At 43.5% G+C, this 12,285-nt stretch overlaps 1 protein-coding gene across 13 annotated transcripts in view; it reads right to left on the reverse strand.

Annotated features, from left to right (window-relative positions):
• Positions 1–12,285, reverse strand: part of NPHP4 (nephrocystin 4) — a 100,411-nt gene that overhangs the window by 79,966 nt on the left and 8,160 nt on the right. For 11 of the 13 annotated variants that reach the window (XM_037881238.2, XM_043531811.1, XM_043531809.1 and 8 more), the window contains one exon: positions 11,259–11,411. The exons of the other annotated variants lie outside the window; for them this stretch is intronic. In XM_037881238.2, coding sequence (XP_037737166.1) covers positions 11,259–11,411 — 153 coding nt within the window. The remainder of the gene's footprint in view (positions 1–11,258; positions 11,412–12,285) is intronic. 13 annotated transcript variants of the gene reach the window in all.

Consider the following 12,285-nt stretch of genomic DNA (forward strand, 5'->3'; position numbering starts at 1 on the left):
TGAAATGTAGCAGTCTGCAGAATTATCTCCAATAGGAACTGATGGAAGCTCCATTGCAAATGATCCCGGGGGTCTGGGAGGGTAACTAACAGTAATCGTTCATCTCCCACACACACATTGTATCACTAGGGAATATTTTTTAAAGGGATCCTACTAGAAAGTGTAGAGTTCTTGGGGCCGGTTTACCAATGGGACTTTGTCTCCTTATGTCTGCGCAATGCCTAGCACATTTTGGGTACCACTGTAAAAAGAAGAAGAAAAAAAATCTAACCTTCAGGTCAGGTCAATTCCCTCCTACGAAGAATTAGCCTAAGAGCTGGGACTGCAAGAGAAATCTGCAGTCTGTTAGTGTCTATTATCACCCACTCATTTAACTGGATAGCCGGTCTGTGCCTCTGAATGCCTTTACCTCTCCATTGTAGATCCATGATCTGGCCACCTTGATGCTGGACTATTGCAAATATGCTCTGTCTAGACAACGACCCTGCAGGTCGTCCAGAAACTACAGCTGGTTGAACAGACAGGAGCCTGCTGGGATCACATCACACCATACGCCACCCATACGCTGCACTGGCTGGTAAGATGAGTTCTGGTCTCTACTTTTAAAAGCTCTACATAGTCTTGTATTTAGCTTCTCATTACACTCCTTAACTGCACTGGAGGGGCTATTAGGGCTGCTGGAAGCCAGGGCTCATGCTCAGTGGGGAGAGGGGAGAGCATTCCAGATGAAAGTGCCTTCACAGAATTCCCAGCTGTCAAAGACCCAGCAGAGCTCGAATTTCCCTCCTGAGGTGAGCACTCTCCTAAACTGGAGGAATGGCCCTGCTTGCAGGTTCCAAGAATGGCGCCACCAAGTCCACACAATCCAGCACTAATATGTTCTGGGGAGAAGTGATTTGTGCACTTCTGTCCTACGGAATTCAGCTAACGTGTGTGCAATGCCACGTGGGAATGGCACCTAGGGGCAACCCTGCCTCTGTCCTGTTTCAGGTTACGTTTCCCCAACTTAAATTGGGGCATTTAGGACTAAAGCTAGTAAATGTCACAAATCCTGAGAATGGACAGCATTGTTAAAGTGGCCCACTTTGCCAAACAATAAGGATGAGTTATTCTTAAGCTGCAAACTCCATAAAAGTATGGTTCAAAGGTTTCAATTGACCTGAAGATACCATTGTGAGCTCTAGGCTAGAAAAGCAAAGTGACTGGAAAAATCTAAGGCCTATCATGACCTTCACCTGTGCTGATGTGAAAGAGAGTTATCCATGAGGATCAACAGTATGATATGGTCCTAAGAATACGGGGTTGAGGGGGAAGGGGGATGTCTGCCAGTGACATGACTGAAAGCCAGGCTAATCCTTCTATTAAACAGTCATTATAATGGTGTCACCAAGAAAACAGCTACAGTAATCACAGACTGTCAGGAAGGGATAACAGAGAAAGGCATTAAAACATCATCCCAGAGAAATAAATCATTATTCGATTAACTTTTATTGCAAAATGATGAAATAATGACCACTAACTGCTGACAGGTGACTGGACCGAGAGAGAATTATGTTTTGGCTTGCAAAGAATGAGGAAGCTGTTAAAGTGGATCGGTTATAAAACTAAGTTTACCATTGTCTCCTTAATTGCTAATAAAAGTTTTACTAACATACTCCTCTCCCTTAAACTCTGCTCTAAAGTAACAACAATCTTCCCAATTAGGGGTCACCTTGAGATCATCACACTTTAACTCTCTGGAGCGCTTTTTTTCTCCCTTTGCATTTTCTTGTAGAGAACTAAGCGATGCCCAGTTCTCTGGTTAATAAATTGCCAGAGGGCAGTCCGTGCCAGAGGAAAAGGTTAGGAGACATTATCTCACGTAGCCAAAAGTTCAGCATTTCCTGTGTAGGAACTGAGGGCCTGATTCTCCTTTTGTTTATTCCAGTGTAAATCAGGAGTCACTCCACTGTAAGCAAAAGTAGTACATAGGAGAATCAGGCCCTGAATCCCTGAAGGGGAGATCAAACTAGTACAGTTCACAAACATGTGCACAGTGGGTCTGATAGAGTGGAAGTCGATTGAACTTCCCTGGGCTGTGGATCAGGTCCCCTGCCATTGCTCTAGATACAAATTAAACATCATTTGTATGTAAGTATTTTGTACCTCGTTGCATTATGTTCTAATGTCGACGGGAACTGCAGGTAGTTCACACAGTTCAGAAATGTATCCCCCGTCCAGAAGACCGGCTTGTTTGTGTGCAGCTTTATACCAGCACTTTAATTGTTTGTAGCTAAAATATACTTCCAGAAGGTGAACAAAATTGTAACTGTTTACTGAGACGGCTTAGCGATAGTTATAAACAAGGGCTGATGAGTTCTCCTAGGGGAAAATTATTAAATAAACTCAGGTTTCAGAGTAGCAGCCGTGTTAGTCTATATTCGCAAAAAGAAAAAGAGTACTTGTGGCACCTTCCAGACTAACCAATTTGTTAATCTCTAAGGTGCCACAAGTACTCCTTTTCTTTTTAAATAAACTCAGAAATTTGAATTTTCTAATCACGTAATTCTAACTGATGAATACAAATTTCATATCAGGCTCAGCAAATTATCTGTAAAGGATTCATTCTTGTGACAGAATAGATGATATTTCAATTCACATCACCATCATTGCTTATCTGTCTTTGACTGTTACACTCCATGATGGGGTAAACAGATTTATAAATTACGGTATTTAAACACACTCTATTCTAATGCTTTCATCACACACACACACACACGTTATTTAGCACTCATACCAGGCTTTCAATTTTCATCTGGACTAGCATAATCTAAAGTATGCACCAGATGACATGCTTTCTCTGAGACATTCAGAAATCTTCAGCTAACTTCCTTATAGATGTTTATGACCTCTTGAATGCCAGGTGTTAGCTCATCTTACCTCACCTCACCTTGTATGAATCATTAGCCCTGCTCCTGTTTGTGAATAAATATGCAATTTAAGAAGCAAATAGCTTCTTTCCAAGGCAAACAGTATCAAAATAACCTAGTGACATATTGAACCCTATGTCCACAGCAGAGCAGCATTTCCCTTTCCTATTGTTTGTTTTGCAACACTCCTTTGCTCCTACATCTCAGCCTTGCTCTTTCTCCCAGGCGTCCACTTCAGTACAGCTTACAAAAAACCCCAACACACACTGAAGCTGCTCCTGATGGCAGTGAAATGCACCATGGAGATTTCTCTTCAGCAGGAGACCAGACCAATATCTAGAGTGCTACACAAGAGCAAAGTCCCAGCGGCTGCTAAAGGCAATGGGCAACTTGCTCAGCTTCCCAAACAACCTCCATTTTCTTCCCCTCCTTTAGAATGCCCTCCTCCCCACCCCCCAGGCATCAGAGGGGATGAGTGGGCATTGAACTAGGACTCTCCTCAGCCTGCAGATTCACAGCTGTTAAATGCAGCGAGGAAAGGGGTTAAGGCACCAAAGGGGAGCCCAAAACTGAAGGTCTCAGGATGAGAGAGCTGTGTTCAAGAATGGACTCTCTATTCCGCAGCTGGACAAAGACCGCACACTGGAATTCACAGGAGGATAGTGACTCCTTAGACCCCTCTACTTCTCTGAGTCTCCTCCTGCCTCAATAGTCACGGCTTTAGGATCTCCAACAACTCCTCCTCTCACCGGTTTCTCTCCTAGGCTCCCTCCTTCTATCCCCCTGCCCTTGCCGCTTAGGTACCCTCATCCACTTATCATGATGTCAGCTACCACTTTTATGTGATGACAGACAGATCTGCCCCCAGCTTCCCCCCTTCCAGCCAATCCAGGCTCTCCTGGCTCTCTGCTGGTGTGGATCCCACTCCTGGTACAGGAGAGAGAACAGCATAAGGTGGCCCCTGCACCCACCCACAATTCTCTTGAGGTCACTGGGACTGTATGGCCTTACCCATCACAGAGGAAGTTGACCCTGAGGGTAAATCCCTTGCAGCCAGTGGAGTTACCCCTGGGATGAAGTCACGCCGTTATGGCATCGGAACTCCTTGCGGCAGATCCTCGGCTGGTGTAAATTGTCAGAGCTCCACCCGTGTCACTGGAGTTACAACAATTTACTCTAGGTGAGGATCTGCTCCATCTTTCCTCTAAAACGCACTCCTCTTTTCCTGCCTTTATGACCACTGACAGCTCCACTACCCCCCAGGCCCACAACTTCAATGTTACCATCAGTGACTTTCTAGCCTTCTTCCCCAAATCCGGATGCACATAGAAGTATGTAAACCATGGGATGGAGAATAGCCCTAGGCCAGATTTGTCCTTTTTTCCCTGCTTAAAAACCTGGGAAATTAAATGCAACATTAACTAAATCAATGAGACATTAATGCAACACTGAAATTGTGAAATCAAGCACTTAAAAGTCAGATAATTCAGAAATGTAAGGTGTTCGCTATGATGTTAACTAGGTCACGCGGCATCTATGTAGTATTTCCTACTGTGGTTTAATGTAGGTTATTCTAACAATGTAAGAGCTCACATATCATTTATAAGTACATACTGTAAAGTATGTAGAATGTGTAATATAGTTTATTTAATGCTTTGGGGAAAACTCAAATGCAAAATAATAATTTTTATGCAACTTTATGTTTGTGAAATCCAGCACTCTAATATAAGGAAGGTCCTAAAATTTAATTCATTAATTGTATAAAGCGCACACACATACTGACCTAGAATTCATAAATGCAACTTTGTAAACACCTGAACGCTGTAAACTAAGAGAAAATGTACCCCAAATCTGCTAGTGCATGAAATGGTAGTGTTTATCTCTATGCATTGCATTATGTTTGCCGTACTGGTTCATTTTTTAACTTAAAAAAAATCAAGACATTAATTGATTGATTATTCAAACAGCCTGGGAAGCAACGTATATGCCAATAACACAACTAAAGCTAATGCTGCTGAAACACTCTTTTAAATAAAGAAAATTAGCGTCTTTAATTTATGCAAAATTGCACCCTGGGCAATATTTACCATTAGAACTGGAAAACAAACATAATTAGCCACATCAGGGAAAAGGACACCAAATCTCATCTCAGATCCATGCCCATAACAGACAGGTGTATCTTCTCCTTGGCTTTCATGTTTGTACAAACACGACAATTACTCGGAGTCAGACGCTCAGGTTGTTAGGCAGTTGTGTCTCTAAAGTCTGCCCTAAGGAAATTTCCAAGTTTTTATCTAACACATAAGTGGGGAAAAATTCTCTGTAGTTGATTAAACTTGTAAAAAAAACCCTGGTTTTATGAATTACAAACGTCAAGGTAATGAGAGGAAACTGGTGTGCTTGAAGGATGTTGTTAATTTACGTTCTAATTCATTTTCGTTCCTAGAGTAGCACTGCCCTCTGCTGTCTGATCTCTAACATAACACAAGACGACACTGGAAATTATTAACTATGCAGTGTTGTTGTTGTGTAGCCCTGTTGGTCCCAGGATATAGAGAGAAAAGGTGGGCGAGGTCCAATAAAAGATATTATCTCGCCCACTTTGTCTCTCTCATCATTAACTAAGCCCATTACCCAATACCGGGATTAACAAAAAGCCTGGGTTTTGCATTGAAATTCAAATTGATTTGACATAATAGAGACATAATTGTATCCTAATGAGACATCTGAGACAAACCACAGCCATCTCCAATACTTCATTGGTAAGAATTGTTATTGTTCTAGATATATAAAAAGATATGAGTGAGCGCATATTTAGGAGAAGAATGAAAGGCATCCAAATGGTGAAAAATTAACAGCCCCACAGAAGCTTGAATAGGGAAAATATGCATGACAGAAGACACCAGAATCTGCAAACAATTAGGGCCTGGTTTTCACAAGCACTGAGCATCCAGAGCTCCCGCTGCCTTTGCAGCTACAGCTGTGTGGGATCAGCACCTCTGAAAAGCAAATTCCCAGGATAACAAAGACTTGGTTTCAGCGGGATTGCAACAGATATTAAATGTGCATGACTGAGTCACAGAAATTAGCAGCAAGAAGATTGATTACATCCCATCTAAAATCAAGAGAAGGATTTTGCCATATATTTTCTAGTGTTCTCCCCACTATTATTTAAAAATAATCTGACCCAACCCATCTTTATCCACGCTGTATATATGTACCCTACACTGTGGAGTGGTGCCTCCTTATAGGATATTATCCCTGGACCAAGAAGATTACCAGAAACAGTCCCATTTCATAACAGAAAATACAAAATAGTCACATTATTAAAATATGTAAATCAAAACAGTCACATTGTTATATGACTAACTAATAATTTTACTTTTAAGCTATTTCGGTAACTGTCTCCACAAAAAACAGCTGTTGCTCTGAACTGCACTGTTCCAGGAAAGCATTTGTTTGGTCAATAACCTCAGGACACCAAGGGGGATGGAAGCACTTTTGCATCGATTGAGGCTGGATATAGAATATCAGGGTTGGAAGGGACCTCAGGAGGTCATCTAGTCCAACCCCCTGCTCAAAGCAGGACCAATTCCCCAATTTTTGCCTCAGAACCCTAAATGGCCCCCCTCAAGGATTGAACTCACAACCCTGGGTTTAGCAGGCCAATGCTCAAACCACTGAGCTTTCCCTTCTGGTCAGAAAATAGCTTACACTTGTTAAAAAATTCCTTCTTTGTGTATTTAAAGTGAGGTTTTGATCAAGAACCTTGCACTGAAATGGAGAAGTTCTCTGGTCTATGCAAACAGCAGCATGTGTAGTTTCTAGGATTAACTGTGAGAGCAGATAAAATTCAACCAGGTTGTTTCATTTCAAAAGAAGCACAGAAAAAAACAGAAAAGATCCAGACAGGGGAAAGAAAAATTATTAGAAGCGGCTGGGACCGAAGAGGAAACGGGCCCTGTCATTGGACACAGAGAACAGTCATATTGACTGGATATATATCACCTCATGAAGGGATGCAAAGATCTAAATTTCTAGACATTGAATGACTGCTTCTTGGAGCAGCTTCTCATAGCACTAAATCAAGAATTGCCTCTCCCTTTGTGAGTTCTAAGTGGATCATAGGATCTGGTCCAAGAGGTGAATATAGCTGAACCGTTCAGTAATAGTGACCATAATGTAACTAAATGTATCATCCTTGCAGAGGGGGAAATGCCAAAGAAACCCACTACAGTAGCATTTAACTTCAAAAAGGGGAAATATACAAAAATGAGGACGTAGATAAAGGAAAATTAAAAGGAAAAGTCGCAAGGATGAAATGCCTGCAAACTGCATGGAGACTATTTAAAAACACAATAATAGAGGCTTGAACTAAATGTATATCCCAAATAAAAAAAAAAACAGTACGAGCTCCAAAATAATGGCACCATGGCTAAAGGCCAGAGTGAAACAGGCGGTTACAGGCAAAACGGCACCCTTTAAAAATTGGGAGTCAAATCCTAGTGAGGACTATCGAAAGGAGCATAAACTCTGGCAAGTCAAAGGTAAAAGTATAATTAGGCAGGCCAACACCGAATTTGATGAGCAACTAGCTAAGGACACACAAACTAACGGCAATGCTTTCTCTAAGTACGTCACATGCAGAAAGCCTGCCATGCAGTCAGTGGGGCCCCTGGATGATCAAGGTGCTAAAGGAGCACTCAAGGAAGACAAGGCTGTTGCAGAGAAGCTAAATGAATTCTTTGCATCAGTCTTCACTGCAGAGGATGTGAGGGTGATCCCCACACCTGAGCCATTCTTTTTTAGGTCACAAATGTGAGGAACTGTCCCAGATTGAGGTGTCAGTAGAGGAGGTTTTGGAACAAATTGAGGAATTAAACAGCAACAAGGCACCAGGACCAGATGGTATCACCCAAGAGTTCTGAAGGAACTCAGAGACACAGGCGTCGACTCCGTGGGTGCTCCGGGGCTGGAGCACCCATGGGGAAAAACTGGTGGTTGCTGAGCACCCACTGACAGCCCTCTACCAGAACCTCGCCCTCACCCCAGTGCCTCCTGCCCGCCGGCGGGCCGCGCCGATCAGCACCTTCCCCTCCCTCCCAGCGCCTACCGCCTGCCATGGATCAGCTGTTTCGCAGCCTCAGGAGGTGCTGGTGGGGAGGGGGAAGGACCGAGGGCGCAGCATGCTCGGGGGAGGGGCTGGAACTGGGCAGGGAAGGGGCAGGGCGAGAAGGGGTGGGGGTGGGGTGTGGGTAGGAAGAAGCGGGGGGGTAGGACCTTGGGGGAAGGGGTGGAGGGGGGCTGAGGGCAGGGCCTGGGCGGAGCCGGGGGGAGCACCTATGATTTCAGAACTACTAACTGTGGTATGTAACCTATCCCTTAAATAGCCTCTGTACTGGATGACTAAAGGATAGCTAATGTCATGCACTTTTTTTAAAAAAGGCTCCAGAGGCGATCCTGGCAATTACAGGCCGATAAGTCTGACTTCAGTACCAGACAAATTGGTTGAAACTATAGTAAAGAACAGAATGATTGGACACGAGGATGAACATGATCTGCTGGGGAAGAGTCAACACAGCTTTTGTGAAAGGAAATCATGCCTCCCCAATCCATGGAATTGTTTCTGGGCATCAACAAGACTGTGGACAGGGGGATCCAGTGGACACAATGCACTTGGACTTTCAGAAAGCCTGTGACAAGGTCCCTCATCAAAGGCTCTTAAGCAAAGCAGGCAGTCATAGGTAAGAGCGAAGGTTCTCTCATGGATCAGTAACTGGTTAAAAGATAGGAAACAAAGAGTAGAAATAAATGGTCAGTTTTCACAATGGAGAGAGGTAAATACCAACGACCTGTATTGGGACCAGTCCTGTTCAACACAGTTATAAATGATCTGGGAATAGGGGTGAACAGTGAGGCAGCAAAATTGGCAGACAATACAAAATTACTCAAGATAGTTAAGTCCAAACATGACTGGGAAGAGTTACAAAGGGATCTCACAAAGCTGGGTGACTGGGCAACAAAATGGCAGATGAAATTCAGTGTTGATCAGTGCAAAGTAATGCACATTGGAAAAAATCATCGCAACTGTACATACAAAATGACGGTTTCTAAATTAGCTGTTACTGCTCAAGAAAGAGACATTGGAGTCATCATGGATAATTCTCTGAAAACGTCCAATGTGCAGCAGCAGTCAAAAAAGCGAACAGACTGTTCGGCATCATTAGATAAAGGACACATAATAAGGCAGAAAATATCACAATGCCACTATATAAATCCAAGGTACGCCCACGCATTGAATACAGTGCGCAGTGCTGGTCGCCCCGTCTATAAAAAAAGATACATTAGAATCGGAAAAGGTGCAGAGAAGGGCAACAAAAATGATGAGGGGAATGGAACAGTTTCCATGTGAGGAGAGATTTAAAAGTTTGGGACTGTTCATCTTAGAAAAGAGATGACTCTGGGGGTCTATAAAATCATGACTGGTGTGGAGAAAGTGAATAGGGAACTGTTATTTATCCCTTCACATAACAAAAGAACCAGTGGTCACCCAATGAAATGAATAGGCAGCAGGTTTATAATACACAAGGAAGTACTTCTCCACACAACGCACAGGCAAGCCGTGGAACTTGTTGCCAGGGGATGTTGTGAAGGCCAAAAGTATAACTGGATTAAAAGAAAATTAGGTAAACTCATGGAGGATAGATCCATTGATGGCTACTACCCAAGATGGTCAGGGATGCAGCCCCATGCTCCGAGCGTCCCTAGCCTGTGATTGCCAGAAGCTGGGACTGGATGACAGGAGATGGATAACTAGATAAGTTGCCGAGTTCTGCTCTCTCTCCCTCTGAAGCATCTGGCACTGGCCACTGTCTGGAGACAGGACACTGGGCAAGATGGACCATTGGTCTGACCCATTATGGCCGTTCTTATATTCTTAAGTTCTTATGAACAGGAGACACAGCCAAGGCATGTCAAATTATGAATGGCAAAGATACAAACGGTTACAAAAATGGATGTACAAGCCTTGCCTCTGACCTGGGTGGCTCCCGCACTTCATATACACAAACCATGGAAGGTTGAGTGTTTGGCAAATCTTTAACAATTCCATCTTTCTTGTCCTTTCTTTATATAAAAGTCAGGGCGGCAAGAGCTGTGCGCAGCTGGCAGAAGCTCCTGCACATGCGGAGAAAGCTAAGGATGTACAGAAGGATGAAGCAGGTGATTAACAGTTTATTACAGTATCTGTAAAAACTTGCGGGGTTTATGTTCTGAAGTGAAGAAGAGCTCTTCCATTACAGTCTCAAGAGCATCCATCAGATTTATGTTACTATTTAGAGGAGCTCTTTGAGGTTACAATATCAGGCGATGTCCGCATGATTTATGACGGAAAAAGAACCCTTTATATTCTGACATTCAGGAGCATAAGAGCCGTGGATACAGCGTTATTAATCATTATTTATGCAGGTCCATTGGTATGCATGGTATTTTATCTACAGTATGAAATGGGCCGGATGCCTGTGTCTCTGAATTCTTTACATCACTTGTATGTCATGTATTTATCTCCATGTTCACTTGACTCTTGTTAATGCTAAAAAGTGTCCAGCTGTTGCAACTCCGGATATTCAGCAAACAGTAGATTTCCATAGATAGAGATAGACTGTAACTGAACGGGCTCCCCGTTCTCTTTTGTCTGTCTATATTAATGTGCAAATAAACCAGCTCAGGACAGCAACGTCAGGCTCGCTCTGTGGGTGAGTGAGGCTCCCAAGGCTCACCCATGGCTGCTCTTGCAAAGCGATTGTACCCACACTGGCCTCTATCCAACGTGACCAGCACAGCGCCAGTCTCTTGGCGAGGCTGCGTGCACATCACAGCACCTGACGTGCAAACAGATTCCACCATGTGAACCAAAAGGGCACCTCCGCTTTGCCCGTGGGAGGGGCTGAGCCGAATTAGGTCTTGTCTATACAGCGGAGTAACGTGCACTAGAGCTGTGATTTCTATTCAGTGTCGTGCTGTTGCAGCTCTCCATTTAAAGAGCACTATGGAACACTTAGCACACACCAGCAGGATCTACACAGATCAATTCCAGCACAACACATTAGCCCGCTTTAGAAATCACACTCCTGTAGTAAGCAGACAAGCCCTTTGTCTTATTTGAGGGTCATGCCGCACTTACAGCGATTGCTGGAGCTGTGCTGAGCGGGTTACTCTTTGCTTGCCTTATGGCTGAAACACTGTGCATCTCATATAGCAAAATACCTATGTTCATCCAGGAAAATCTCCCTGTCCGCTCACTGGGTGTTAGCATTCTCAGATGAGCTGTGTTCTCTGCTCTTGTCCTACCTCATTGAAAACCACTTTGCGTGGCTGTCCTGGCACAGCTTTGAGAGGTCTTGTGGTACTTTTCCATGTTCTCCCAAAGAAATGACGATACGTGATGTCAAAGAGGGACAGGCGAAGCTGGTATTCAACCTCTGACAAGCCTTCTAGCACTCTCTGGAATATAAGAATAAACACCCTAAGTAGGGGCTTTAAGAGTTTCTGATCGCAGCAGCGTTGAAATGTGTCTGGCAGATTAAGAACTTTGATCTTATAAAAATGGTTCTAAACAATAGTTAGTAGATAGCTCTGAGTGTAGTCAAAAAGGAGAGAAAAAAAGACATTTTCTTCTGACCGTTACAGTCCAATAGCTCCAACCGTACAACCCATCAACTTAGTGATGTGCCCTCACGTTCAGACAAGCAGGGCTTCTCTACGCCCGGTTGTCTCACCCTGCAAGATGCTGTGTACTGATACACCAAGGAATAGCTAGCTATGAACTCAGATGCTGAGGTCATCCTACAACAGAAGGTGACTCTTTTCCCAGCAGAGAGAAATCCCAAGACTGGCAAGCAAACCTTTATGCATGTAAATTTTAAGCATCCGCTTGGTTTAACACATGTGAGTAGTGGGCAAATTATGTAAAACATTTTCCAGAGACACTTGACTGAAGCACTCATTTAAAAAAATTCAGTCACATTCATGTCTCTTCTGCATTTCCTGATTATTGTTATGATTTATTATTTGTAATACGGTAGCCTCTAGGAACCCAAATCAATGATAAGGGTCCCAATGTGCTGGGTACAGTACTGACATATAATAACGACCGATCCTTCCCCAGATTACTTCCAATCTACATGGCAGGCAGACAAGTGCAGTGCGGATGAATAGGAGGCCAAGATACGAAAATTAAGACTTGAGCAGGAGTCACAGCTGATCATTTGCCTAACCATTACCAGATGGGAGCAATCTGGCCTCGGGACATCACAGCAGAAATACGTTTTAAGCAGGGATTTTAAAAAGGAGAAGACGTGATCCAGTTTTACTGGCA

This window comes from Chelonia mydas, chromosome 18, assembly GCF_015237465.2.
Source record: "Chelonia mydas isolate rCheMyd1 chromosome 18, rCheMyd1.pri.v2, whole genome shotgun sequence".
NCBI lineage: Eukaryota > Metazoa > Chordata > Testudines > Cheloniidae > Chelonia > Chelonia mydas.